Source organism: Mesoplodon mirus, assembly GCF_964341445.2.
Source record: "Mesoplodon mirus genome assembly, chromosome: 5".
Lineage (NCBI taxonomy): Eukaryota > Metazoa > Chordata > Mammalia > Artiodactyla > Ziphiidae > Mesoplodon > Mesoplodon mirus.
Genome location: NC_138980.1, coordinates 172212460 through 172237517, shown reverse-complemented (window position 1 = coordinate 172237517; position 25058 = coordinate 172212460). Strand labels below are relative to the sequence as shown.

General features: G+C 47.9%; 1 protein-coding gene and 1 long non-coding RNA gene across 3 annotated transcripts in view; one reads left to right on the top strand and one right to left on the bottom strand.

The window, feature by feature from the left end:
• Window positions 1–2640: 2640 nt before the first annotated feature.
• Window positions 2641–24131, top strand: OTULINL (OTU deubiquitinase with linear linkage specificity like). The gene is made up of 8 exons (XM_082622622.1): window positions 2641–2759; window positions 18005–18164; window positions 18251–18282; window positions 18389–18480; window positions 19247–19396; window positions 21836–21964; window positions 22867–23136; window positions 23954–24131. The coding sequence occupies exons 1-8, from the start codon at window positions 2696–2698 to the stop codon at window positions 24125–24127; spliced, it is 1071 nt and encodes a 356-aa protein (XP_082478748.1). The 5' UTR covers window positions 2641–2695; the 3' UTR covers window positions 24128–24131.
• The window catches only part of LOC309804925, a 65398-nt gene continuing 63538 nt past the window's right edge, over window positions 23199–25058 (bottom strand). For both annotated transcript variants that reach the window (XR_014294191.1, XR_014294192.1), the window contains one exon: window positions 23199–23980. This is a non-coding gene — a long non-coding RNA (uncharacterized lncRNA). The remainder of the gene's footprint in view (window positions 23981–25058) is intronic.

Genomic DNA, 25058 nt, shown 5'->3' with positions numbered 1-25058 from the left:
TGCTACAGGCATCTTTGTTGAATGCAACCTTTATGAAAGTATGGCCTCACCCATTCAAAAAATTCAAGCTCTACATAATAGGTCCATGAAATATGATTTTATTATACTGGGCTCAGTGATAGTTATTTTTCTAGTGCAGCACCAGCCAGATAGTTTTTTTAAGCCTATGTATTCAAGATGTGATATAATGTAAAAGGCAAGAATGTGTGTTAGTAAAGGCAATAAAGGTTTGTCACAGTCTATATATATATATAAAAAAAAATTCAATCACTGAGCTAGACACTAAGGATTCTAGATCAGAATTCTTGCCCTTAAAAAGCTCACAATCCATGTTGATAAAAAAGATCGATAGCCTCGTAACTGTTAAGACAGGTAGTAAATCACACTTGGGTAGACCAGAAAGCCAATCAGAAATCTCTAGGTGTAGTCACATCCTCTACTTGACGAATAATATGTGGTGTTTATTATGTGCCAAGCATCACTGTAAGGGTTTGGGATATATTTAATTACTTCATCCCCATAACAATGCCATGAGGAAGATACTCATTTGAGCTCCATTTTACAGATGAGGAAACTGAGGCACAAAAAGTTTAAATAATTGAGCAAGTCCATTTGGCTAGTATGCAGCCAGGCCAGGCAGTCTGGTTCCAAGGTCTAGGTCTGTAAGTACCACACAAAGAGGCCTTCCACTCAGCTTTGAGAATAACAGTGAACATTACAGCAAACGATGGAACCCTGACTGTGAATTAATTGAAAGGATTTTAGGCTGAGTCCAAACAGCTGTGCTCATAAATTTTCTCTTGTGGGAGGAGGGGAAAGTTACTGGCTCATTTGTTTTGTGATTAAAGGACTCAAGAAAATTTTATTTTATTATATCACAAGAAATTAGTCCTGGTACTTTCAGCTTCTAGAATAGACAATTTATACTCATCACAGCTCATAACTTTGTTTAGGTTTAATTATACACAGCAATTTTAAGTCATTTATTTTGTATAACAGGGCTCTATACACGCAAATCATGGTTTATGGCTGTGGAAAACTACCCCTCTAGGTTAAAATCTGACTTGGATAGAAGGGATTTTTTTTTTCTAAACATGCAGCAGAGTTTGGGAACGTTTCTTATTATCTTCTGTGAATCGTGGGTTGCAGAATGGTGGGGTGGTTGAGAGATCAGACCTAGGTTCAAACTCTGCACCAGCATTTACTGAGCCTCAGTTTCCTCATCTGTAAACTGGAGATAACAATAGTACCTACCTTGGGACTTCCCTAGTGGTCCAGTGGTTGAGAATCTACCCTTAATGCAGGGGATGTGGATTCGATCCCTGGTCTGGGAACTAATATCCCACATGCCCCAGGCAACTAAACCTGGCCGCAACTAGAGAGAAGCCTGCAATGAAGAGCCCACGTGCTGCAGAGAAGACCCAGCGCAAAAACAAAACAACCAATAGTACCTACCTCCTGGGCCAGTGTGAGGATTAGGTGAAATAATACGTAAAATAAGACATAAAAGGATTACCAAAGTGCCTGGCCTGATGTCAGCTCTCAGTAAATGTCCAGCATGATATTAATTGCTGTTGCTCTGATTCAGAATTTTCCTGAAGGTGCCAAAGACCTGTGGGATCCTCTAATCATTTGCTCTGAGACTCAGAGGGGGGAAGCGGTTACTTGCAGACATTGCCCTAAGTATACTGGAGCCACCTAAAATTCCAGGGTGTTTCCCACATCTTTCTTTAGTTATGGAATTTTTCAAAAGGTACCAAACCATGTTACATGCAAGTCTGTTTGTCTCTGGAGTTGTGTATATTGGAGAAGGAGGAAGTGTTCACCAAGATTTTAAGTTTCTTCCTTTTTCTCGTGAAAAAAGAAGGTCATCTGACAAGGAAATCAGGGGTGAAAGAACCTTGTTGTGAGTGCCTTTTTATTGTTGGACTGTTTATTTTTACTATTCGTTACTGCCTTGTTTTTTCCTTTTGATAAACCACTTTAACAGATGATCAGCTTTGTCCATAACCGCTCCTAATGTAAACTGAGTTCTAAGTAAGCACAACCCCGTTCTGCTGAGCCGCAGGGAAATCAAGATCAGGAAATCTGCCCAGTCTAGTGGAACAGGCCCTGGGTCAACAGCTGGATTCCAGTCTCGCCCACCCATAACCTTGACCGACCAGCGGTTTAACGTATGGGCCAGGGAAGGGAATGCTGTAACTTTGCCATGAGAGGAAAATGGGACCAGTCCCTCTCCCACACCATCTCACCCACCCGTATTCCTTCCTTCCCACTCAGTGGGCCTTCGATATAAAGTGCCAGGGAGGTCGTAGGATCCGTCCAGGTGGAATCCCCAGGATGTTTCCCGAGAAGCGGCGTTTGCATCCCAGCAGTATCTTTCCCAACCCCGCCCCGCGGAGTACCAGCGGCTCTGCGCAGCCCGGGCTGGCGACCCAGAAGGCGCAGAGACCCCGCCCACCCCGCAAGGCCCCGCCCGCTTGGCACCGCCCCCCCCGCCGCGGCCTCCCATTGGTGGCCCGGTGTGTCAGTCGACCAGCGGGCTCCCGGGGCGGGAGCGCAGGCTGCCGTCCCCTCCCGGCGCCTCTATCGCACGCTAGCCGCCGGGGAGCAAGAGGGGGCGCCGGCCGGCTGCCGCCGCGTCTGACAGACCCACCGGTCGAGGCTCCGCGCACATCAGCAGCACGCGGCCGCCATGGCGGCGCGGAGGAGCCCCCAGCAGGAGCGGGAGCGGCAACGACCTCGCGACCCCGCCGCAGGTGGGCCCGGGGCCCGGTGGGGCGGGGCGGGAGCCGCGGGCGCCCGGGAAGCGCTCTCCCCCGCCGGCCGTCGGCGCAGCCCTGGGTTGGAAGGTTCGGGGCCCGCCATCCCAGGGGTGGGAGGTCCGGGGCGCCCTGCCCAGGGCGGGGAGGGGGACGGGCTGCAGGGTTTGGGGGGGCCGTCGGGGGCGGGGGTCGCCCCTCAGTGAGGAACTGCGCCCTCGGGCCGAGGCAGCGAGCGACCCTCCGAGGCAGGGCAGTCGGGTTCCTGGAAAGAGAAAGCGGGTCCTGCGGGCTCGGATACGTTGCGGCGGGGTGAGGTGCCCCGGCAGCGGCTGGGGTCGGGCCCTGGTGCCCACGGGCGCCGGTGTCCCCTTCTCGGTGTCCCCTCCGAGCCCTTGATTGTTGTCGGAGGGAAGTTGACGGGTTTCGCGCTTTGCTGGCAGAGGATGTGGCCCACACCTTCGCAGCAGTCGAGACCTGATGAGCAACAGAGAAAACTCTGGCTTTTGAAACAAAACTATCACCAGGGCCAGGAGCTGCAGCACAGTGTATGGCACAGGTGGCCGGGGACGCCGCGCGCCACCTGTGTCGCGGCGTCTCTGCCCTCTGCGTGCGTCGCGGGGCCCTCACCGAGTGAAGGGTGCTTTCCTTCCCATGCTTTCAGCCCCAGGTCTGAGGAAGGTGAGCTGCTTCTCAGCTTGGAGCACATTCCCGATTGTGTATTTCCCTGGAGGCCCCCCGGGGGGTGAGAGCCCGCTGGTGAATTTGGGGAGCACGACTGTTCCAGGTGCCACAGCGTCAATGGGAAGTTCCTGGGACTGCTTCTTAGTCCGGATTCTTGGTCCCAGCAGGAGTTTTTGATTCGCACAGCAAAGTGTCGGGTGTGGTGAAAACAGCCCGGTTCTAGGAGACAAGACATGAGTTCTAGACATCCTTTTGCCCAGGACTGCGGGCCTCCAAGCATCTGGGTCCTGGTCCATAAAATGAGGGCACTGGGCTAGCTGATCCATAAAGCCCCTCCCAGTCTAGAATTCTGTGATTGACGTATCTCCCACTCTCGAAAGTTTGGAGAATGAACTCATTTTCAACCTTTCTGCACCTTGGATTCTTACAGAATTAGCCAAATATTTCCTGGGGGTGTATCCATCTGAACTTTTTCTTATGTGATTTTCTTCCCGTCTCCTTGTGTTGTTTCGGCAGAGCAAAGCTGGAAGCGGAGGTGGGGCGCAGCTGGGAAAAGCTGGCTGGGGGGCGCGGAAGGGTATCTCCTCTGGGCTTAAGGTAATTGTCAGGAATTTTCCCTTCCAGTGCACCAAGTTCAAGGTGTGCCGGCACTGTGAGCACAGAGAGAATTCTTTCTTCAGCTCCAGCCTAAAGGGAAACATTTTCCTTCCTTAAAAAATAGCTCGAGGGCTTAGGAAAAGGAAAACCAACACTGCAATTGAAAACACATGCCCGCAACAGAGCCTACAAGAGAATGCTTACAACCAAGCGGTCCACAGTTGCTATTTTTTGCCAGCCTGTTTGTCACTTTTATACTTCTACTCTTACGTTTCTGTGAGATGGATTAAATAGCAAATAACATGTAAGTTTTGGCACCATGTCTTTCAGCTAAGTAGAAGTTCTTGATTGGCACAGTGACTGAATTTGAAAGTGATCTTTCCCCTGGCTCCCCGCAGCGGGTGGGTGCTGTCCTGTCTGTCTGCAGCCCCCAGCGTTGTCCCCGCCACAGTAACAGTGGGTAGTGGAGTTCTCTTCACAGTGCTGGACGCGGAGACACTGCCCATACGTAGTCTTATGTAATCTCTACAACCGCCGTCCTGTGATGCTCCGAATGGTCACGGAATTTCCTCAGAGTTTCCAGCTAGTAAGTGGTGCCGGGATTCAAGCCCTGGCGGCCTGGCTTCTCCTGCAGCATGTTCTTAACCATTGCCCACTTCTGTCTCCTAAAACAGTCAGGCTTATACCTGGGAGCACTCCAGGTTCCAAGGGTACCTCATCACAGTTAAGCTGTTCTAAAGTAAAGTTGGCTTATCAACTTAATACCACTGTTGTTGCTCAAGGGAACTCACAGGTGTGTGTGCAGGAGAAAAAGTCATCGTTATCAAGCTAAAACTTCCTACACGTGTGTTTCTTTATACGTGGCTCTGAAGTCTCTATGTACCATTTAAAGGACTTAGTGGACTAGCGTATCTGACCTTTCTCTCCTGCCCACTTGAATCCTCTGGTCCATGTTTAGTTACTTAGGACAATCTGTTCTCAAGACGCAGAGGTTATATACACATTTATTGATTTGTAATTAATTGAATGAAAGAACACTTAAATGTCACTTTACAATAAGTCAACAGGGAAAAGTTTTTGTTTATACACTCATTTTTCCATTGATCTTGTGTTCTAGTCATACTCTATTTTTCTACTTTTTCATTTAATTGAGCTGGAATAGACAGGTGCCATCATGTTTCAAATAAGAGGATAATAAAATGTTCATGTTCGTTTCTAGGAGACTAAGGACCTTGTCTGTTAGTACTGTGGCTGGGATTCCCAGGTAATAAGCAACAATCCAAGAAACTGTGGCACGTAAGAGGCTATGCTCAATAAACCTCTGAATTAAGAGTTTAATAGTTAGTCTTTCATTGTTGATTTAACCGGGTGACTCTGACTTTGAGTTTATGTGGGACTGTTGGATGTTAGATACATAGTAATTGAAAACACCTTATTAGCTCTTTCTCTGCTTGCCAGTGTTATTGATTTTTATTGAATATGAGTTAGGGTTAGTCTTCTGGCAGAGGGAGTAATAATGTATCGATAATTGGAAGTTAGCTCCTCAAGAGTCCTCTCCCAACTTAGAAGCAGAATCCCAGCCCACTTCCCTGAGCACCAGCAGCTGTCCAGATACCTGGGTTTGGCCTCTTGGGTGGGGTCTGAGTGCCTGCGACCCCCAGAGCCACAAGATGCCTTCCCGACCTGGCTTGGACTGTGGGTCGCCCCCACTCCGGGTGGGCTCCGTGCCGTGGGCCCACCTCAGAGGTCAAGCTGGACATCCGACGCTGAGGCCCAGGCAGCCAGAAGGGACCCAGAAGACCTGGGGGTCCCGGTCTCGGCCTGTCAGACAGGCTTTCCTGGAGGCACTGCCCAGATCTGGGGGGGCCAGGAGCCCAGGACCACCCCTACCCCTTTCTGAAATCTTGTTAAATGTAAATCAAATACAGCTGTCTTTTTCACTGGGGGAAAAAAAAAAGTATCCTGCCTTCTCGTGTGCCTGTACAGTGGACCTGAGCTCCTGTTCCCCCCAGGCTAGGAGGACCTCATGGGCACAGGCCAGTTCCCAAGTGGTTCAGGAGCGGAGGTGGGCAGGGGCGCGGGCTTTGAACCTTGTGTGTCTCTCCCCTAAGCCGGGGCAGAGAGGGTTCCCCGGAGTGTCTTGTCTCCCAAGTTGAGAAGTGGACTGAACTTCTTCCCTGTAAAGAGAGAACCTTTCCCTGGGTCTTAGAGTGACACCAGGCACATCGTGGGTATATTTGTTGATCTGTGACAAGAAGGCCTCAACTTTGCTGTGACATCTCTAAAGTGACAGGAAAACTGAGTGCCCTGTGTCTTCCAAATCGCCTGCCAGGATAGGTCGAAATGCCGTGGAAGAAGCAGAATGGCTGAGAGGACAGGGGAAGTGGAAGAGATGGCTAGCCAGGCCGGTGTGGACGAGGACAGTCAGTCACCATCCAGATGTGAAGGGCTGAGTGGCACTGAAGTCAGCGGACCCGATCAGCTCTGTGTCATTTTACTTGGTATTTAACAAAGGAACTGGGAGTTCAGTTCGTAGCTAAGGCTGGCCTCGCACCTTGAAATGCAAACGTAACCAATCGAATTATTAATATAAATGTTGGGTCCCTCAGTTTTGCACCTGAAGCAGTGCAAGCCTCGGGTGCATCGATTCCTTCCTCTGAAACCTGAAATAAAGAGAAAAATCACTCAAACTGAGAGGTTATTAGATCAGTTTTATCCACAGTGTATCCCTCTCTTTTGTTTCTTAAACATTTGTTAAACTCAGTTTGGGGTACTCAGCTGATTGTCATAACAGAGGACTGGTACGGCCACTGCTTATAGACCTACCTTGTACTGCACTGTTCCTCATGGATATTCCAGCATCTTCTCCCACATATACCTCATTGATTCATTCAAAGTTTGGAGCCTCTAACATGTGAAGGTACAATTCTCCTTTCCCTCTCCGCTCCCCCAGGCTCCTCAACCTTCCTCTTTTATTTCTTGCTGTCATTTAGAAACTGGGGTTCCACGCAAGCCCTTGTGGAAAAGGCTCTTTATCACAATTCTGCTTTCAGGTCAACTGGTGTAATAGACCTGCAGACCTAAGCACGCATGTCTCAGGGGTGGAGTATTTGCTGGCATTTGTCAAGGTCTCATGTATCTTCTGTACACGCTCAGGCATCTTTCCTGTAGTGCAAGTTTTGAGTAATGTTTTGAGTTTAGTGGAACCTCATTTGTTTCACAACTACTTAAAATCCTGTGCCTGTACCCCAGCGTGACTATTCCACTAACATAACTCTGAAACATGTTAACATAAAGAGGAGTTTGGAGGAGGATGGTGGTGAGTGTCCTGGCCTCCTTGTGTTTGTTTATAGGGGAGGAAGCTGAGGTCCAGGTTGCTCGACTGTCTAGGACCAGACCTGGAGTTGAGTTCCTGACTCCCTGGGGCCTGCTCATTCCACTACCCTGAAGCCATCTCCCGAGGTGACCGCTTCACAGCCTCACTTCCTGCTTTATATTTACATGAGTGTATTTAAGGGAAGGGAAAACAGAGTGGTGGCTCACCATTTCGTTTTTTTCTTTTCTTTTTTGTTTTTTTGCCACGCCGCACGGCTTGTGGGATCTTAGTTTCCCGACCAGGGATTGAACCCGCGCCCCCTGCAGTGGGAGTGCGGAGTCCTAACCACTGGACCGCCAGGGAATTCCCACACCATTTCTGACATGCATGTTAGAAGTCAGAAGGGACCAGCAAGAGAGAGGCTGGTAGGCAGGATTAGGTATGGTGGGATAACAGAACAGCCCCAAATAAGTGAATTAAGTTTATTTCTTTTATGGCAAAGCTCAGACGTGGCTCCCCAGGGCTGGAATGGGCTCCACAGTGTCAGAGGCCCAGGCTCTTTCCACTTTGTTTCCACCCTGCATGGGTTTCACACCCACAGCTACTTCCTGATGCAATATGGCTGCTGAATGTCAGTTATCACACCTACATTCCAGCTAGTAGGGAGGTGGGAGGGCAAGGAGTACACACCCCTCTCAACAGAACCTTGTGGAAACCGCACATCACACTTCTTGGCCAGAATTCACTTACATGGCTGTACCCAGCACTTAGGGAAGGTGGAATGTAGCCTTTATTCTGAGTAGCTAGGTATCCAGCCAAAGTCAGGATTCTAGTCCTGTGGAAGAAGAGAGAACAGATACTGGGGTTGGCTGGCAGTCTCTGTCGTGGAGACATGTGGACTGGATTCCGACTACATCGATTCATTTTATTTATTCAACAAGTATTTATTAACTATCTACCATGTTTCTAGGGACCAAGAAAGCAGAGAGAAAACAGACACAGTCCCAGTCCTTAAGACATTTCCCTACACAGGGAGACAGACACTAATCAAACACAAACACAGTTGTATAAACTGTGATGAGTGCTGTGAAGGAAGGAAAAGAACACCGTGTGCTGTGAGAGAGTGGAGCAGGGGTTTGACCAAGCCTGGGGGTTGGGATTGTGTGCCAGAGAAGCTTGGCCCCAGGAAGTGACATTTGAGCTGAGAGCTGGAGAATGAGCAAAGTGAAGGGTATTGCAGATGAGGGAAGAGCATGGGCACAGGCGGGCCGGGAGGCAACAGTGAGCCCTGATGGAGGACCTGAGGGCCACCAGTCATCTTGGAGCCAGAGGAGGAGAATAGGGGAGAGTCAGCGTCAGACCAAGGGGCACCCTGGAGGCAGGGTGAGCACGCCTCCTGGTTTGCCTGAGACCAAGGATGTCCTCAGCCGAGGAGCTTTTCACCACTAAAACTGGGGGAGTCCCAGGCAAGCCAGGGTGAGCTGGTCAGCCTCCCCGGAGGTCACATGAGTAGTTGGGTTCCTTTATTATTAATTTCAGCAAAGTTCTTTTTTAGGTAGGCATAGATCCCAGCCTTGGAGAAATAGCAACTGACTAGTAAAAGTAGCCCCACCTTGGCCAAAGGGAAAGAGACACAAAACACAGGCAGCACTTACTTGTAGCTGGATTACATGACCAGTGAGACTTTTCTCTATCTGGCATGATTTCCCCTAAGGGTAATTTTGGAAATCAGTTGGCGTGTGATAGTACATTTGAACTAACAGAAACAGCCGAGGATGGAGGAAGCCCTGACTCCAGAGCGGTGTGTCTCGCCACCAGTGATACATTGGAATCACCTGGGAACTAAAGAAAAGACCGGCGCCCAGCCAATAAATAGATTCTCTGCAGGTGGAGCCAGGGCAAGGATGGTTCCCTCTCAGTGGCAGCGCCTCCCAGGCTTTGGTTACGCTTGAATCACTGGGGATCTTGTAGAACACAGATTCTGCTTCCATGGGGCCCGAGGATTGTCTTTCTGAGAGCCCAGCTGGGAAGAATGTTGCTGATCCATAGACTTTGAGTACAATGCTCTATAATGTTTGGCGAGTTTGTTTTGAAGCCTCTGGTTTCTTTTCAGGAGAGCAGATCTGAAGGACCACGTAAAGGTAGGTGGGTCCACGAGGGGTAGAGGCTAGGGGAGGAGGATAGAGGGACGCCCCCCGCCCTGGGCTCCCATCAGGGGTGGGCCCAGCCCGACTTCTCAGTTGGTTTCACCAGTGGCTGGGGTTACGTGGTGAGGCCGGTTCCTGGTTACGGGAAGACCAGCTCTCCGAGGCCTGTGGCTGGGATGGTGCAATAGGTGATGCCCCATCACTCTCTCACTTGTTCAGAGGCCTTTCCAGATGACTCCACTGGCTGCCAGGATGTGGGTCTTTCCTATAAGTAAGAAAAGCCAGAAAGATTTTTGAATAGGAGATGACACATCCGTTGAATGTAAAAAAAGATACAAAAAACAAACCAACAAAACACACACACCATTGGCTTCAGAGCGGAAAATGGCGTTGGAGAAGGGAAGCCAGTTAGAAGGATGAGTAACCACTAGCAACAGAGGCCGAATGATTCCGATTAACGGAAAAATCACTGTGCGGCGAAAGTGGCTTGTCTCAGGGTGTACCTTATTTCTCTCTTGGTCACATGTTCATAAATGATCTATTTTGGGATGTGGAAGACAAGCTTAATTTTTGAAGGTCTAAGAGTTGAGAGAGGGAGCACCATGGAAGCCATGACAGGTCAGAGCAGTGACCAAGTCCAGGAACGTGCAGTTTAGCAGGGATGTATGTCAGCTCCTGGGTCTGAAAAGCATGGAGCTTGCACACGGGATCTGGATAACCCCTTGCTTCCCTTCCCAGGTTCTGAACTAACTAAAAGGTGGACACGGAAGTCAGGGATTTTTTAAATATCTGCTTGGTGATAAAATCCCTGTGTCTTAGTCAGATGGCCAGATGGGCTTGCAGGCGGTGCCTGAGCTGTACTCTCCCCTCAAAGGTCAGGCCTCTCTCCCAGAGACACAGCAGCCCCGAGGGCACCTCTCGGCAGGCAGGCAGATCCTAGTGGAGAGGAGGGGGCTGAGCTGAGCAGAGGGTCTTACACCTGCCATCAGGTAAGTCTCCCGCCCTCAAGAAAGAGGAAGAGGAGAGGCTAGAGGGGTGGAGGCCAGTACCGGGCCTCCGGGCCAGTTCTTGCGCCTGGAGGTTTGAGGACAGTGGGATGAGAGCACCTCTTCTCTCTCCCCCTTCAGCAGATGGGAGATGTGCTGCAGCAACAGGTCTAAACGGCTTTAGGTTGATGGCAGGCTGAATACTAACACAATCGCAGGCTGCATTAGTGTGCATGTATCATCTAGACAGAGTCTGGCCAGCCACGGCCCATGGGCCAGATCTGTCCCACTCAGTTTTTATATGGCCTGTGACCTATGAATGGTTTTTACATTTTTTAATGGTTGGAACAGAGATCAAAAGAAGAATACCATTTCCTGACATGGAAAACTTCCATGAAATTCAAATTTCAGCGTCCCTAAAAAAGTTTTCTTGGAACACCACCCCGCTGTGTACTGTCTGATGGCTGCTTCCCCTGTGTCGGGGACGATCTGAGTGGACGGGACGGAGACCAGATGGCTGGCAGTGCCTAAAATACTCTCTGAGCCTACACAGAAAACTTGCTGACTCCCGCTGGAGCATGAAGAAGTGGTCACGTGGTTGAATTCTCTCCCGCTTGGTCACACTCAGGACAGTGTGTTCTGACCAGCGGTCTCGCTCTGAGTGTGGGGTGGGTCCCGAGAAGAGTGACCGGGATGATGAAGAGACGACGCCCCTGCCCCTCGCCACCAAATCACGTCAAGTGAGGCCTGCGGGAGAGAAGGGGGCGTGTCTGACCTAGAAGAGAAAAAGGCACAGCGGGAATGACGGCTGCCTTCTGAGGTCATGCTTGTTAATTGTTCTGAATTCTTGAAAGAGAATTGCTCAGGAAGCGCAGTTGTGTCGTTAATTCAAAGGGCACTGACCTTGGGTCAGAACATGTGGGTTCAAGTTCAGGCTCCTGCTTGCTTTCTCCGGGCTTCAGAGATGAAGTGTGCGTGTGACAGCTCATCAGGTGGCCAGGTCCACAGTGAGTTAAGCTTCAGCTTTCACCTCAAAAGTGCTTTCCAGCCAGTGGGGGACGCACTCATGAATCCACTGAACCGGAACCCACCTGCAGTGTGGACAGCGTGCGTGTGTGTGTGTGTGTGTGTGTAGGGGGGAACCGGGGGAGAGATCCATCCTGCTTGAGGGCCTAGTGTGACTCAGGCCTTGGAGAACCAGTGGGATTCCAGCCCCTTCGGCCCAAGCATCCCGTGTTTCTGTCAAAGATCTAAAAGGCTGTCGTGTGGAGGAAGAATCAGACACATTCCTCGTGACCCCAAGCAGTAACGATTCAAGTTGTGGTGACAGATCTGGTCACACCAACCTCTTGCCTCTTTGTTGAGACAAAGTGATTCATCTGAGGTCCCGCAGCTAGAAAATGGCGGCATAAAGACTGGGTCCCAGCCGTGTTCTGCCAGCCCGCTGTCTCTGCCAGGCCAGGGCCAGGGAGTCTGCCTGGCTGGGTACAGTGACCTGGAGTTCTGGGGTCCCCGGAGCCTATCCCACCTACTGCTTTTGTGCTTTTGTAGTTGGGTGGGTTTTAAACCTCTGCCACGTGGTTAGAAAATTAACGTGATGGGTGGAATTGAACACACCTAATGCTGTGCCCAGTACATGAAAATACTCTGAGCTATGATGTTATTAAAAACACGCACACAGTCCCCTCAGTGTTTGGCAAGGAGCATTTCCTGCTGTGTTTGATGACTCTTGGTTGGCAGGAGCCTCGGGTGAAGTGTGCCCAGTCCCATGGGACGTGGGATTGCACGTATAGCCTTGTTATGTTGGTTGCACGACAGGGCTACCCTTGTGTGTCTCGCTGGTCATGACTTTTGAGATTAAAAACTTCCACGTTGGGGGTTCTCTTCCTCAGTGGACCTGATCTTGTAGTTGTTGGTTATAGAACTCTTCTAAGTGGGAGGCCGTTGTTTCTTAACTGAGCAGGATTAATACCTGAAATTCAAAAGTGTAGAAAGTCTTTTGACCTCACCATTTCAGAGATTTATTAAGAGGATATTTGTTGGGGCTTCCCTGGTGGCGCAGTGGTTGAGAGTCCTCCTGCCGATGCAGGGGACACGGGTTCGTGCCCCGGTCCGGGAGGATCCCACATGCCGCGGAGTGGGTGGGCCTGTGAGCCATGGCCACTGAGCCTGCGCGTCCGGAGCCTGTGCTCCGTGACAGGAGAGGCCACAACAGTGAGAGGCCCGCGTACTGCAAAAAAAAAAAAAAAAAAAGGATATTTGTTCTCTTTCCCACATAGCTGATACAAAAAGAAAACCCAGCTAACCTATGGTTTTGCATGAGTCAAGACCAGTTAAACGCAGCCTTTCACTCCGCTGTGCTGACTTTCCTCTAGGAGTCTCCCATTTGCTCTAAGTTATTCAGAAGCCTTGATGACCTAACAGGATCTGTTCTGTATGTTTATCGCTCTGTTTGCATATTGCTTAGTTTATATGTTTGGAAAAATGTACCGTATTTTGCTTTATTCTTGAGCCTCTGAGGTTCTCAGAGCTCCCCTCTGAGAGAGATGACCCACCTGGGCATCCAGCATGAGGGCCTCGTGTTCCGTGTCCCGGCCGGACCCCGACAGCAGGACGTGCCAACCTGTGGGCCTGGGCAAGCTGACCAGTAGCCTTTCCTGACAGCAGAGCATCACGCCTCCAGACCAAGAGCTCCCTGGGGCCAGAGCAGGTGTCTTTTCAGCTCACTGCCCGCCAGCCTGGCGCCCAGCCCAGGGTAGGAAGAAGTAGCATAACCAAAGGGCGAGGGGCAGGAGGGAGGGGGGCTTCCCGGGTGCTCCCAGCCCACTGTACCACGTGGCCTGTGTGTACTCCTCTCTGGGGCACCCCCACCCCGTCAGCACTCCTGCCACAGAGAAGGGGCGCGGCCGTCCCGGGCCCTATTTGCTTCCTAACCCATCCATCTCTCTTGGCCACTCTTCCTACCTGCTAATCAGCCAGAAGATGGCATTGAAGCTGATAGAAATATCTGTTGTATTTATTATATTAAATTTAGTATTTTTCACCTTAAAGTTGTCAACAAGGTGATTTTCCCATGTGGGATGTCTCGCTGCCCCTGCTGTCTGCAGTGTCGAAATTAGATCGCCTTTTCCGCCGTTTAGCTCAGGCCTAGTCTCCGCCCCGCTCAGCCCGCCCCGGTCAGTGGGCCGGACCCGGGGCAGACGAACCGAGGGTGGAGCGAGCTCCCTGCGCGGGGCAGGAGCCGGGCCCACGGCAGGTGTGGAGGCAGGTGTGGAGGCCGGTGTGGAGGCCAGCCGGACCCCGGGGCTCTCCCTGAGAGCGTGCCTGAGGCTGGGGCCAAGTGCTGTCAGGGTGATCACTTGGTTTCCGGCTCCTCTGGGGCTTTTAAGTTTTGTTTTCAGGTTTGTTTTTTTCGTTTTGGTTTCCTGTTTGAGTGTTTGAATTATTTCAGTTTTGGTACAGTTTAGAGAACGGAAAAAAAAAGGCTGAGTAGAATTTTACCACAAGAGAACAGTGGCTTTTTATTTTCTCAGTTCTAGTCAATGGTCTCATCTGCCACATGTAGCCTGAGTGATCACAGGTCAGTTTCATGTCAGATGGCCCCACTGCTGGCTTCAGGAGGCTCTGGTGTCGTTACCCAAAGGACGTCGCAACTACCTGAGTGTTACCTCGGATTGTGTGGGTTGAGGTCTCCGCAGACGGTCACGCTGATGACTGGGGGGACGTGTAAGACCTAGCTCATCCTCTTTCCGCTGTCATAGGAATGTCTGGTGCCTCATGTATCACCTCATTCAGCCACCACCGGAGCGGTCCAGCCCAAGAGGGTTAAAAAGAAATTTCACTTTATCTCTTGATGAGCATTAAAAAGGATCAAGTCCATAATTCCTGGCAACGCTTGTTTTCCGCCTCTTCGTTGCCAAAGCCACCCCTCGTCCCCTACTGCCTGGTTCCTTGCCCTTGTCCTCGCACCTCTGTTTATTATGTTGAAAGACTGACTCCATGGTGCTGGAACTTCTCTCTTTTGCTGTTAGTCCGGGGGGCGCCCCCCCAGGCCAGCTCCCCGTTAGGCAGGGCACTGGGCAGCGGAGGGGAAGTTGGGCTGGCGGGTGCTGACTTCTCCCTGGCCGGCCGGCCGGCCGAGGGGACCCCGGGAGGATCCTGACGTGGAAGATCTTATCCCGTCTCGGCTGCTTTGGGGGAAATGAGATTTGACTCAGGAGATCATCAAAGCTGTGATGACGATAGTATTTTGCTGGGTGCCTCACTGATGGCGTTCTCCTCCGTGTCTGTTGTTTTGAGTTGTAACCCAGTTATTGACACATGCAGGAGAAATTTTTTAAACTCTGTTTTTAAAGAGTCTGGATTCCACTTGCTGTAGCAGAGCTGGCTTGGGATTCACTCAGCTCCATCATTCAGAGGCAGGGTAGGCAAGTGGGACAGCGTCCAGCTTCCGCATCGCAGTGCCCTGTGCGTTTGAATTCTAGCTCCGCGGCTCATTTCATCTCTCTCTCCCTCGCAGTGTCCTAAGGTGATAAAATAATAATGAACATGCTTTGGGTACTTGCCGCGTGCCGGGCCATGAGCTCGGCACTTTTCCCAACATTTCCTCGGAGCATCCCGCAGCTCCAAGGGGGCCTCCGTGTTGCCAGGGTAACGGCAGCGAGAGGAGCCCGTGAGCCGCCCTGCGTCCCCGGCGCTGGGCTGTCCTGCTGCCCTCCCTCCCGGGGTTAAGGGACAGGCACTTGGGGGCACGGAGTCACCCACCCCGTGTACTGCAGGACCAGGGCCTCCTTACGCCACTGCGTTTCTAGGAGCAAATGAGACAATTCCTGTAGAACGCTTGCCCCAGGGTCTGGCACATGGCAGAAGCTCAAACTGTAGCTCTTTTAAACTGTCACAAAAGCCCCACTCCGGATAATATTTTCATATGAAGCTATGTGAACACCTCGGGGTTCTCTCTGAGCTGCAGCCCACTCCCCTGTGACCTCCTGAGTCCCGCCTCCAGGCCGCTCCCTGGTACCCGCACCGGCCCCCATGATCCGCTCCCCAGTCCTTCTTGGCTAGGACCTGTGGCTGCACTGGGTAGAGGGGATACAAGGAGTTTAGGCTCGTGTTCCTGGTTTGCGTGGAAAGGGGGTGTTCAGCCCTCACATGTTTTTTTCTGAGAAGTTGATCGTATCGCCCTTTCTTGGGTGGGAGGTGGGTTTAATTTCAAGGATTAGGGCAGTAGGCTAGGGAAGTGCGTGCGTGTGTGTGTGTGCGCACACGTGTGTGTAGATGTGAGGAGACCGTAATCTGCGGTGGGTCCCCATGGAGGCCCTGGCAGCTGTCGAGAGGCCTCAGGCTCAGGAGAAGCCCCCATTTCAGGGGTCTCAAATCAAATGCCCCGAGGGGCCGGGCAGTATCTTTTAAGAATGCAGCACGTCGACTGGAGTCTGTGTGTGACAGATGAGAGCAGTGCCCATGGAGCGGGCAGCAGCCAGACCCCAGCCCAGTGACTGCAAGCCCTCCAAGTCCACACGAAAACCAGGACGAGCCGGTGGGAAGCAGGCAGATGCTCTAAAAGGCTCTTCACAGAGGAAGAACTATGAACGTGTTACTGCAGCAAGAAATCATAACCGGTCCTGGGGTTTAGGGAAATGGAGGCTCGTACATGTGGCGGGAGTGTCAACTGTTTGAGGGGGCGCTTTGGCAACATCTGGAACATCTGGAAATGTGCACACCCTTTGACCCAGAGTTTCCTCTTCTAGAACTTAGCCTAAAAGATACCGTGAGTTCACGAGGACTGTTGGAGGAAAATGTTTGTAAAAGTGAAAAACTGGGAAACAATCCAAATGCTCGTCAACAAGGCAGTGACTATGTATACATGTGATGCTCTGTCTTTATACTAAAATATTATGCATTCTTTAAGAAGAATAATGTAGACTTTTTAATAGAAGTCTGAATTATAGATGCAAAGGCATTATAGCTTACATTTTTAAACAATTCATTAAAAACTTTGTACTAAATATCTAGGTAGAAGTAAATACATAATTAACAGCTAATCAATTGTTCTAAACAATTGATTAAACAATTGAGTAAGTACCTGCTTTTGAAAATGTACTTTTCCAGTAAAGGGTACATGATGTCTGTCTCTTGTAAGCTTATTTCTTAGAGCTGCGTATGAATGTACAACGATCTAAAAATAAATAGTTTAATTGAATAATAAAAAAATGTACTTTTAAATAATTATAAACATGCATATTTTTATTTGCTGGTAACTTTATTTCTTTATTTGCTGGTAAATTCTTTATTGAGAGTATATATATTTCTTTATTGAGAATGTATAGCAACTTTACTGAGATATGCGTATCAAATATCCATAGGATCAAAAATGCTCAAATTGTAGATTCTGAATCCAGGAGGCTTTTACTACAGTTAATCATTGGAATTTTACTCAACCAATGTGCCAGGGAGGGAACTATTTCACAATGAACCCCAGGAGGTTTGGCGACCATTCAAAAGTTCTCTTCCTCATTTGTACTTCAGCATTTTACGTGTTCAAACATAACATAAGTAGGAATCTGCTGCACATGGTAAACTCTTGCAAGTATGTGGTTTGGGCTCTCCTGGCCTGTGAATTTTCTCTCCTGTCACATCAGGAATCGTAGTGTACCCTGTAAGCTGCACGCCTAGCTCCATCCACGACTATTCTAAGCGGCCCACTTTCTGGAAATGATGTCTCTGTGCCTGCTGAGTCTCGTTCTGTGCGTTCAGATGACGGCGTGTGTTAGGGCCCATGATGACCTAAGAGTATCGCCGTGGGCAAACGTGGGTGGTGGCCACATGGCAGGAGACGCCCCTGGTGTGACTGCCTCCTGTGGGCTCGGTGCTGAGCAGACTCCCTTGATCATTCCTGGATTTCACAGATATTCTACACAGCGCAAGGCGCACTGTGCTAGTTCTGAAGTGATGTCATTCCATCTTTCTCCAGCGAGGTCAGTAGTTTGACTCCCATTTTACAGTCAAGAAAATTCAGGGTAAGAGAAATGAGGTGTCCCACAGTCAGACAGCTGAATAAGTAGGAGAAACGGGTTTTAAATTCAGGTCTGAGGGATTCCGGAACCCATGCGCTTTATGTTCCCTATTCCTCTTGAATTCTGTAGAACAGAGATATCTTTATATATGACACTGATTATAGGAGAACAAAGTGTTTCTTTAATTTTTAGATTGAATTTTCAAATGCTTTAAAAAATGTTTATATAAATCAATGATAGACTCTTTACAGGTAAAATTATCCAGTGTATCTTTTTTTCCCCTCTTAAACAAAGCAGGCTTGTGTAATTGTGATGTATGTTTATTTTATTTTTTATTGAAGTATAGTTGATTTACAATGTTAATTTCTGCTGTACAGCAAAGTGACTCAGACACATATATACATTCCTTTTTATATTCTTTTCCATTATGGTTTATCGAGTATATTAAATATAGTTCCCCATGCTATACAGTATTATTATTATTAAATTTTTGTAGGAAATGACCAAGTGCACTCCTGGACACTCGTCACCAGCCAAGCCTTAGATACCGCGTGGAGAGTCGCAAAGGGGTCAGTGACGCTGGCAGTTTCATTTCTGGTGGGCACCCTCTGGTACTTCAGAAGGCTACATTTATATTTAGGGCACCGGCTGAAAAGGTATGTGGCTATGTTGTCTTTAATTTTCAAAAATGCCCTTGCTGTTTAAAGTAGAAGTTTGATATTATCGTTCCCTTATCTTTTAGGTGGATTGGATATCTGCAGAGGAGATTCAAAAGTAAATATTTTCATGCATATGTTTCCTTATTTTTAAAGTGCAGAGAGGGTTCAAGAAGGGAAAGGAAAGGGAAAATTCACCACCTTGTATCTTTGATTTGGTTCAGGGAACCTCAGTGTGGAGGCAGAAGTTGATTTACTCAGTTATTGTGCAAGAGAATGGAAAGGAGAGACACCCCAGGCCAAGCTGATGAGGAAGGTGTGTCTGTTTATACAGCTCGTGGTGGGTGGAGAATCTGTGTGTAAAAATCGGGAAACACGCATTCCATTCTGCTTCACCAGATGTGGCACCAGGAACCACTGTGGCTCTAATTAAAAGCCAGACAGCTGCTAGACGTTGCCTTCGGGCCTCTCACCTAGAGCTAGTGCCTTCGAGGACTTGGGTAGATTAGGCCCGTAATTTCAGGACACTTGAGCCTTGTACCCTTTTCAGCTCCCTCCTGGCCAGGCCTATGAACCCATCTGCACATGCAGTGGAGACTTCTATCCTTGAAGGGATTCAGGCACCTTGACATAAAACATTTTGAGGATTTTTAGAACTTTCCATCAGACCAATCTTGGTAAATATTCCCAGCAGTGCTGTCCAACCTTGTCACTAGCTAAAGCCCCCCCCCCCCCAAAAAAAAGAAAGAAAAAGAAAAGTACATTTAAATGACACTTTAGCATGGACTTAAAAGTATATATGGTATTTTTCACTGTGTTCAAGTTGTAGACATCATCTCCCCAGAATGACATTTCCTGGCTCTGGGCTTCCAGGAAGTTACCAACTAAAATAGCATGTAATGGACTCCATACACACACAGGTCACTTGAAAATTGCACGTGTTCGCATTCATAACTTATAATGGTTTTGTTTCTTTGTCCGCTTTATTTGGGAGTAACACCTTGCTGCAGATGCAGTGGGTTTGCTTTCTTTATTCTCTCATCCAGCGGAACTAAAGACAGCCTCTCCCCCCGTGCTCATAGGCTTACGAGGAGCTGTTCTGGCGGCGGCATATTAAATGTGTTCGACAAGTAAGAAGAGACAACTACGACGCGCTAAGGTCGGTGCTCTTCCAAGTCTTCAGCCAGGGCCTCTCTTTCCCATCCTGGATGAAAGAAAAAGATATCGCGAAGGTACGTCCTCACACCGGAAATGCGGGAAAGGTCGCACTGATGGGGACTGCAACACAGATGCTCGGGGTCTTCTGTGGGTGGCTTTGTACACAGGGCGTCAGGAGACTGAAGGTCCTTTAGCCCAGTCCTCTGTCTCTCATGTCAGTTTGCAAACAAATCATCTCAGAAGGATAGTCGCACTCCATTTTGTTTGTTTTTAACGCCGGCGTCTTTTCTTGAGAAGGGCATCTGTCCTTTATAAGTTAGGTGGTCTGCTAAAATTCACTTTTCTACTCTATGGCTATTTGAGTGTTGACAAGCACAGTGTGTAACCTCCACCCCAGAGAATCCCTTGTATCCCTTTTTGTCAAGCCTTCTCTCACCCCCAACCCCAGGCGACCACGGATATGTCTTCCGTCCCTTTAATTTTGCCTTTTCCAGAATGTCACATAAATGGAATTATTCGGTGTGTAGCCTTTTGAATCTTCCTCTTTCACTTAGCATAATGTATTTGCAGTTCATCCACGTTGTTCCATGGATTTGTAGTTCACTCCTTTTATTGTTGAATGGTGTTCCTCGATATGAATATCACATATTTTGTTTATCTATTCATGAGTTGAAGGACATCTGGATTGCTTCCAGTTTATTTATTTATTTATTTGGTTGCCCTGGGTCTTAGTTGAGGCAGATGGGCTCCTTAGCTGCAGCTCGCAGGCTCCTTAGTTGTGGCACGTGAACTCTTAGTTGCGGCACGCATGTGGGATCTAGTTCCCCGACCAGGGATCGAACCCGGGTCCTCTGTCCTGGGAGCACGGAGTCTTAACCACTGTGCTACCAGGGAGGTCCCCAGATTGCTTCCAGTTGTTGACAATTATGAATAAGGCTGTTATAAATATTCCCATACAGGATTTTGTATGAATGTAAGTTTTCATTCCTTTTGGGTAAATACCTAGGAGTGAGATAGCTGGGTCACATGATAGGTTTATGTTTAACTTTATAAGAACCTGCCCACTCTTTTCCAAACTGGCTCTGCCATTTTGCCACCAATAACGTATGAGTTCCAGTTGCTCTACATTCTCAGGTTTATTGTTTTTTAGCCATTCTAATAGGGGTGCATTTGTGTCACTGCCTTTTGTTTGCATTCCCCTAATGGGTAATGATATTGAGCATCTTTGCATGTGCTTATTTGCCATCCACATTATCTCCTTGGAGAAGTCTCTGTTCAGATCTTTTGCCTTTTTTTTTTTTTTTTTTTTTTTTTGCGGTTCGCGGGCCTCTCACTGTTGTGGCCTCTCTCGTTGTGGAGCATAGGCTCTGGACGCGCAGGCTCAGCGGTCATGGCTCACGGGCCTAGCCACTCCGCGGCATGTTGCATCTTCCCGGACCGGGGCACGAACCCATGTCCCCTGCATCGGCAGGCGGACTCTCAACCACTGTGCCACCAGGGAAGCCCCGCCCATTCTTTATTGGGTTTTTTTTTTTAATATTGAGTTTTGAGAATTCTTTATATATTCCGAAAACGAGTGCTTCATCAGCTATGTCATTTGCAAATATTTTCTCCCAGTCAGTACCTTGTTTTTTTCATTTTCTTAACAGGTAAAGCAGCACAGTCTTATGAATAACCTTAATTTTTATTTGAATGTAGTATGCCTAACCACGGGTGTACCTTTAAGGATGGAGGAGCAAAGAAATATAAAGTATTTGCATATATATAACTACACATGGTCTATTTCCTTAACATCTTTTGTTTAGAGCTGTTTTTAGTGGTAGTTTAAGTGCATCTGGTGGTTAAGTGTATGCTGTGTGCCAGCCCTGCTGCTAGTTGCTGAGGGCAGAGAACTTAGCTGAGGCCCCGGGCTCCACAAGCTCAGCTGGGTGGGAAAATGTATCAGATACCCCCAATGGATCAGATTCTTACATATTGTATGATCTTATTTAGTCCCAACAAGAGGCCTGCAAAATGGATAGTCCTGTCGTTGACTTTTGACAGTTGTCATTGTCTCCATTACAGTGGAGGATGAGGCTAAGAGGTTACATAAACAGTGCTGGGTGAGTCATCTCTCGGCAGGCGAGTGACAGAGCTGGTTTCCAACCCCAAAGTGCATCCTTGTACAATCTACATTCCCCTGATGTACTGTGTTACTCTAACGGCGCTTGGCTAAAAATAATTTCTAAAGGGGTATACCCAGGAAGTTCGGGAAATGTTTCATCCAAAAAGATTGTTTCTGTTGACGTAATCTTCATTTAGGTTTTCATCAGTTGTGAAACTGTGAATTAAGAAGATGATCCAGATCACTTAATCCACAAATCTAAAACAAGACTGTGTTTTTACTTAACTGTTATAGTCTTTTAAAACGAAGATTTCTGAATGGGATAAGATTATCTCCTGTGACATAGTCCAAATTGTGTGTCAGACATGTTGAGATACTGATCACTGTTGGCATCTACTTCCTTTTCAAGCTTCCTGAAAAACTGCTCTTTTCACAAGGTTGTAATTGGATCCAGCAATACAGTTTTGGTCCTGAGAAGTATACAGGTTCGAATGTGTTTGGAAAATTACGTAAATGTGTGGAATCATTGAAAGCACAGGTGAGTCTTTCAGGGGGAAAGCATGCGCCCCACACGCAGCCCCTTTTCTCTCATGCCAGGCATGTCGCTCTATGCCCCGCTAGTAGGAAGTGCAGCAGGAATAGTCTTCTGGCAGCTGACCACTTCCTTCCCTGCTCTTCTGTGTCCTTCCCAGTAACGAACGGGAGCGATGCTGTTCTACACGATGATTACACCCATCACGGGCTAAGAGGGCTTTTGTGGACTGGCCGGGAAACCTTAACAATCATGTACCTCTGTCATTTCCCCAGAAAAATGTGGTGCAAGGTCCAGACAAGGCACTGGGAAATGCCCTTCTGAAATGTGCCTATTAGTAACTTGGGGACAGGACAGATGTTATAATTTGACCAAGATTGTTTTTCCTGCCCTGAATAAACACAGATTTTTAGATCATTGAAATGAATCCTCCTTGGGAAATACCATTTCTCTGCCATGGTTTTCTGATCTGTAAAACTAAAATATGAATAGCCTCAACCCTGTACAGTTGGTTATCGTGAGGTTTTAATGAGCGAATGCATGGAGATCGCCTTACACTCCGCCCTGGCACACAGTGATGGTAAAGAAAGAATACTAGTTACTGCTGTCGTCACTGGAATGTCCTTTGTGTCACCCAACACCCTTAGAGGCAGCTTTAGGAAACTGACTTGTTTAGTATTTTACCTAGTGGGTGGTGCCTTTTTGAAAAACTAGTTTAAATGAAATATTGTAAAAGTAGTAAGTACTTAGGGTTAAAAAAATCAGGGTCAAATGATATAAAATGAAAAGTTAAAGTTCGACTCCCCTCTGTTAATCTCTGGTTTGTTTTATAAGTACTTTAAAAATTATGCAGTAGTGTATGTATTCACCTTTCCTGTTTAAGTTTCACTTTACATCTGTGTTTTTAGTGGGCTGAATTTAGTGGAATTAAAGATTATCACAAGAGAGGAAGTATGTGCAACGTCCTTTTTTCTGACGCTGTCCTGGAATATAAACTTTACGAAGCTCTGAAGTTCATCATGCTCTATCAAGTCACTGAGGCTTATGAACAGATGAAGACCAAAAAGGCCATTCCCAGTCTTTTTCGACTCCTGTTTACCCGGGAAACCTCTTCCGACCCTTTAAGCTTCATGATGAATCACCTGAATTCTGTAGGTGACACGTGTGGACTAGAGCAGGTAAATGGGGCAGGAGAATCGTGTGTGTATGATGAAGGATAATGCTGGCAACACTTGAGCACATAGGTGTTTGTTTGTTTGTAGTTTGCTTTCAGCCATGATAAGTCCAGCTGCAAAGAGGTGGCGGGTGTGTATGATTGCCCTCAAAAATGAGGAAAAGAAGAGTGATAAACCTTCCTGCCCAGTGCTGGCTGCTGCGTCTTTGCAGCCCTGGGGCTGGCGAGTGGCAGTCCTGGGAGTGTTCCTGACCTTCCCGCTGCCTCTCAGGCAGTAACAGGCTTTCCCACAACAGAGGTTACCCAGGAGGAAGTCCAGCTGCAAACTGAGGCAACATCTGGAAGAGCATTTGGCTACTTAGTGCAGACAAATAGAAGTTATTGACATTTTAAAAGAAGTCCAGACAATGCTTTCATTTCCCCATAGAAAAGGGCTTTCGTTTTGCTTTGCTTTGCTTTCCTTTCCTAGGAGGTGCTCAAAATCATCTGACATTTTAACAAAAATTGATTTAAAACGATTAAAAAAAACCGTTGGAAAAACAGTGTAACTTTCACTGTAAGCATTCCTTTATTAGATTTTTTTTCCAGGCAGCTTTCCCTGTGATTTCTTCATGCTACTCCCCAGAGACGTTTCTCCGCTTGTCCCCTGCCCTCCACGCAGCGGACGTTCGTTCCCAGCTCTGTGCCCACTCCCTGGTTCATGTGTGGGTCAGCAAGTACATCGTCATCTCATGAGCTGCAGAAGAATACCCGCCCTCTGCTGGTGAGAGGTGGGAATTTGGAAATGTGTATCTGTGACCTCTCTTTCCTCTCTTCCCCAGATTGATATGTTTGTACTTGGATACTCCCTGGAAGTAAAGATAAAAGTGTTCAGACTGTTCAGGTTTAACTCCAGAGACTTTGAAGTCTGCTACCCAGAGGAGTCGCTCAGGGAGTGGCCGGAGGTCTCCCTGCTGACCGAGAATGACCGCCACTATCACATTCCTGTCTTTTAAGTCGGCCTGGACCGGGCACCAGCTCTCGCCGGTGACAGTGGTCACACTTGCAAGTAATGTTTCTAGAAAAGCAAAGCTAGTATTGCTGCCATTGGAGGAATCAGGACCTCCCTCTCCAGGATTACAGGTACACTGGACGGAGACCCACGTGCCTTCCCTTTGTTTCCAGTGATTTCCTCCAGAGCCCCTGCACTGATGTATTTGTGGGTTGGTGGTTTGACCTTGTCTGTAAAGGCTCTGGTCATTTCACACACAACAGAGCACAGTGATATTTAGTTTGGGAAGAACAACAACAGGAAGAAACCGAGAAGAAAATAAGTAGGGGAAAAGGACTAAAGGGAGAGAATTTTTTGTCTATAATCTTTATGTTCTTTGTTAAGAATCTTGTCTTTGACTGATTTCGGATCTTCATAAACATGGCCTTATTTTATAAGCATTACCTTCCCAGGAATTTCTATGGTATATATTGATTTTCCAGAACCATTTGATTAACTTTAAAATTGTGTGTGTGTGTGTATTTACACTCACACACAAACATGTATAATTTTATATATACATATCTAAACACATACGTACACATAGCCACTACTTTGTAACGTTGTACAATTTGTTTTATATCTTTTTTTTTTTTACTGTTGCATCTGGCCAGTTTAATATGTTTTATATAGATCAAAAAGATACATTCTGTAGATTAAGGCAACTGAATGACAATTATTGTACTGTCACAAAAATATTAAACGGTGTATTTAATGTGTATTTACATGTGTATCTAATGTGTGTAGGGAGAATCCTGCATCCTAATCCCCAGAACCTGTAAATATGTTGGGTTAAATGGCAAAGGAGAATAAGGTTGCAGGTGGACTTAAGGGACTAATCCACTGACCTTGAAATAGGGAGAGGAGTCTGGGTTCTGCAGGTAGGCCCAACATAA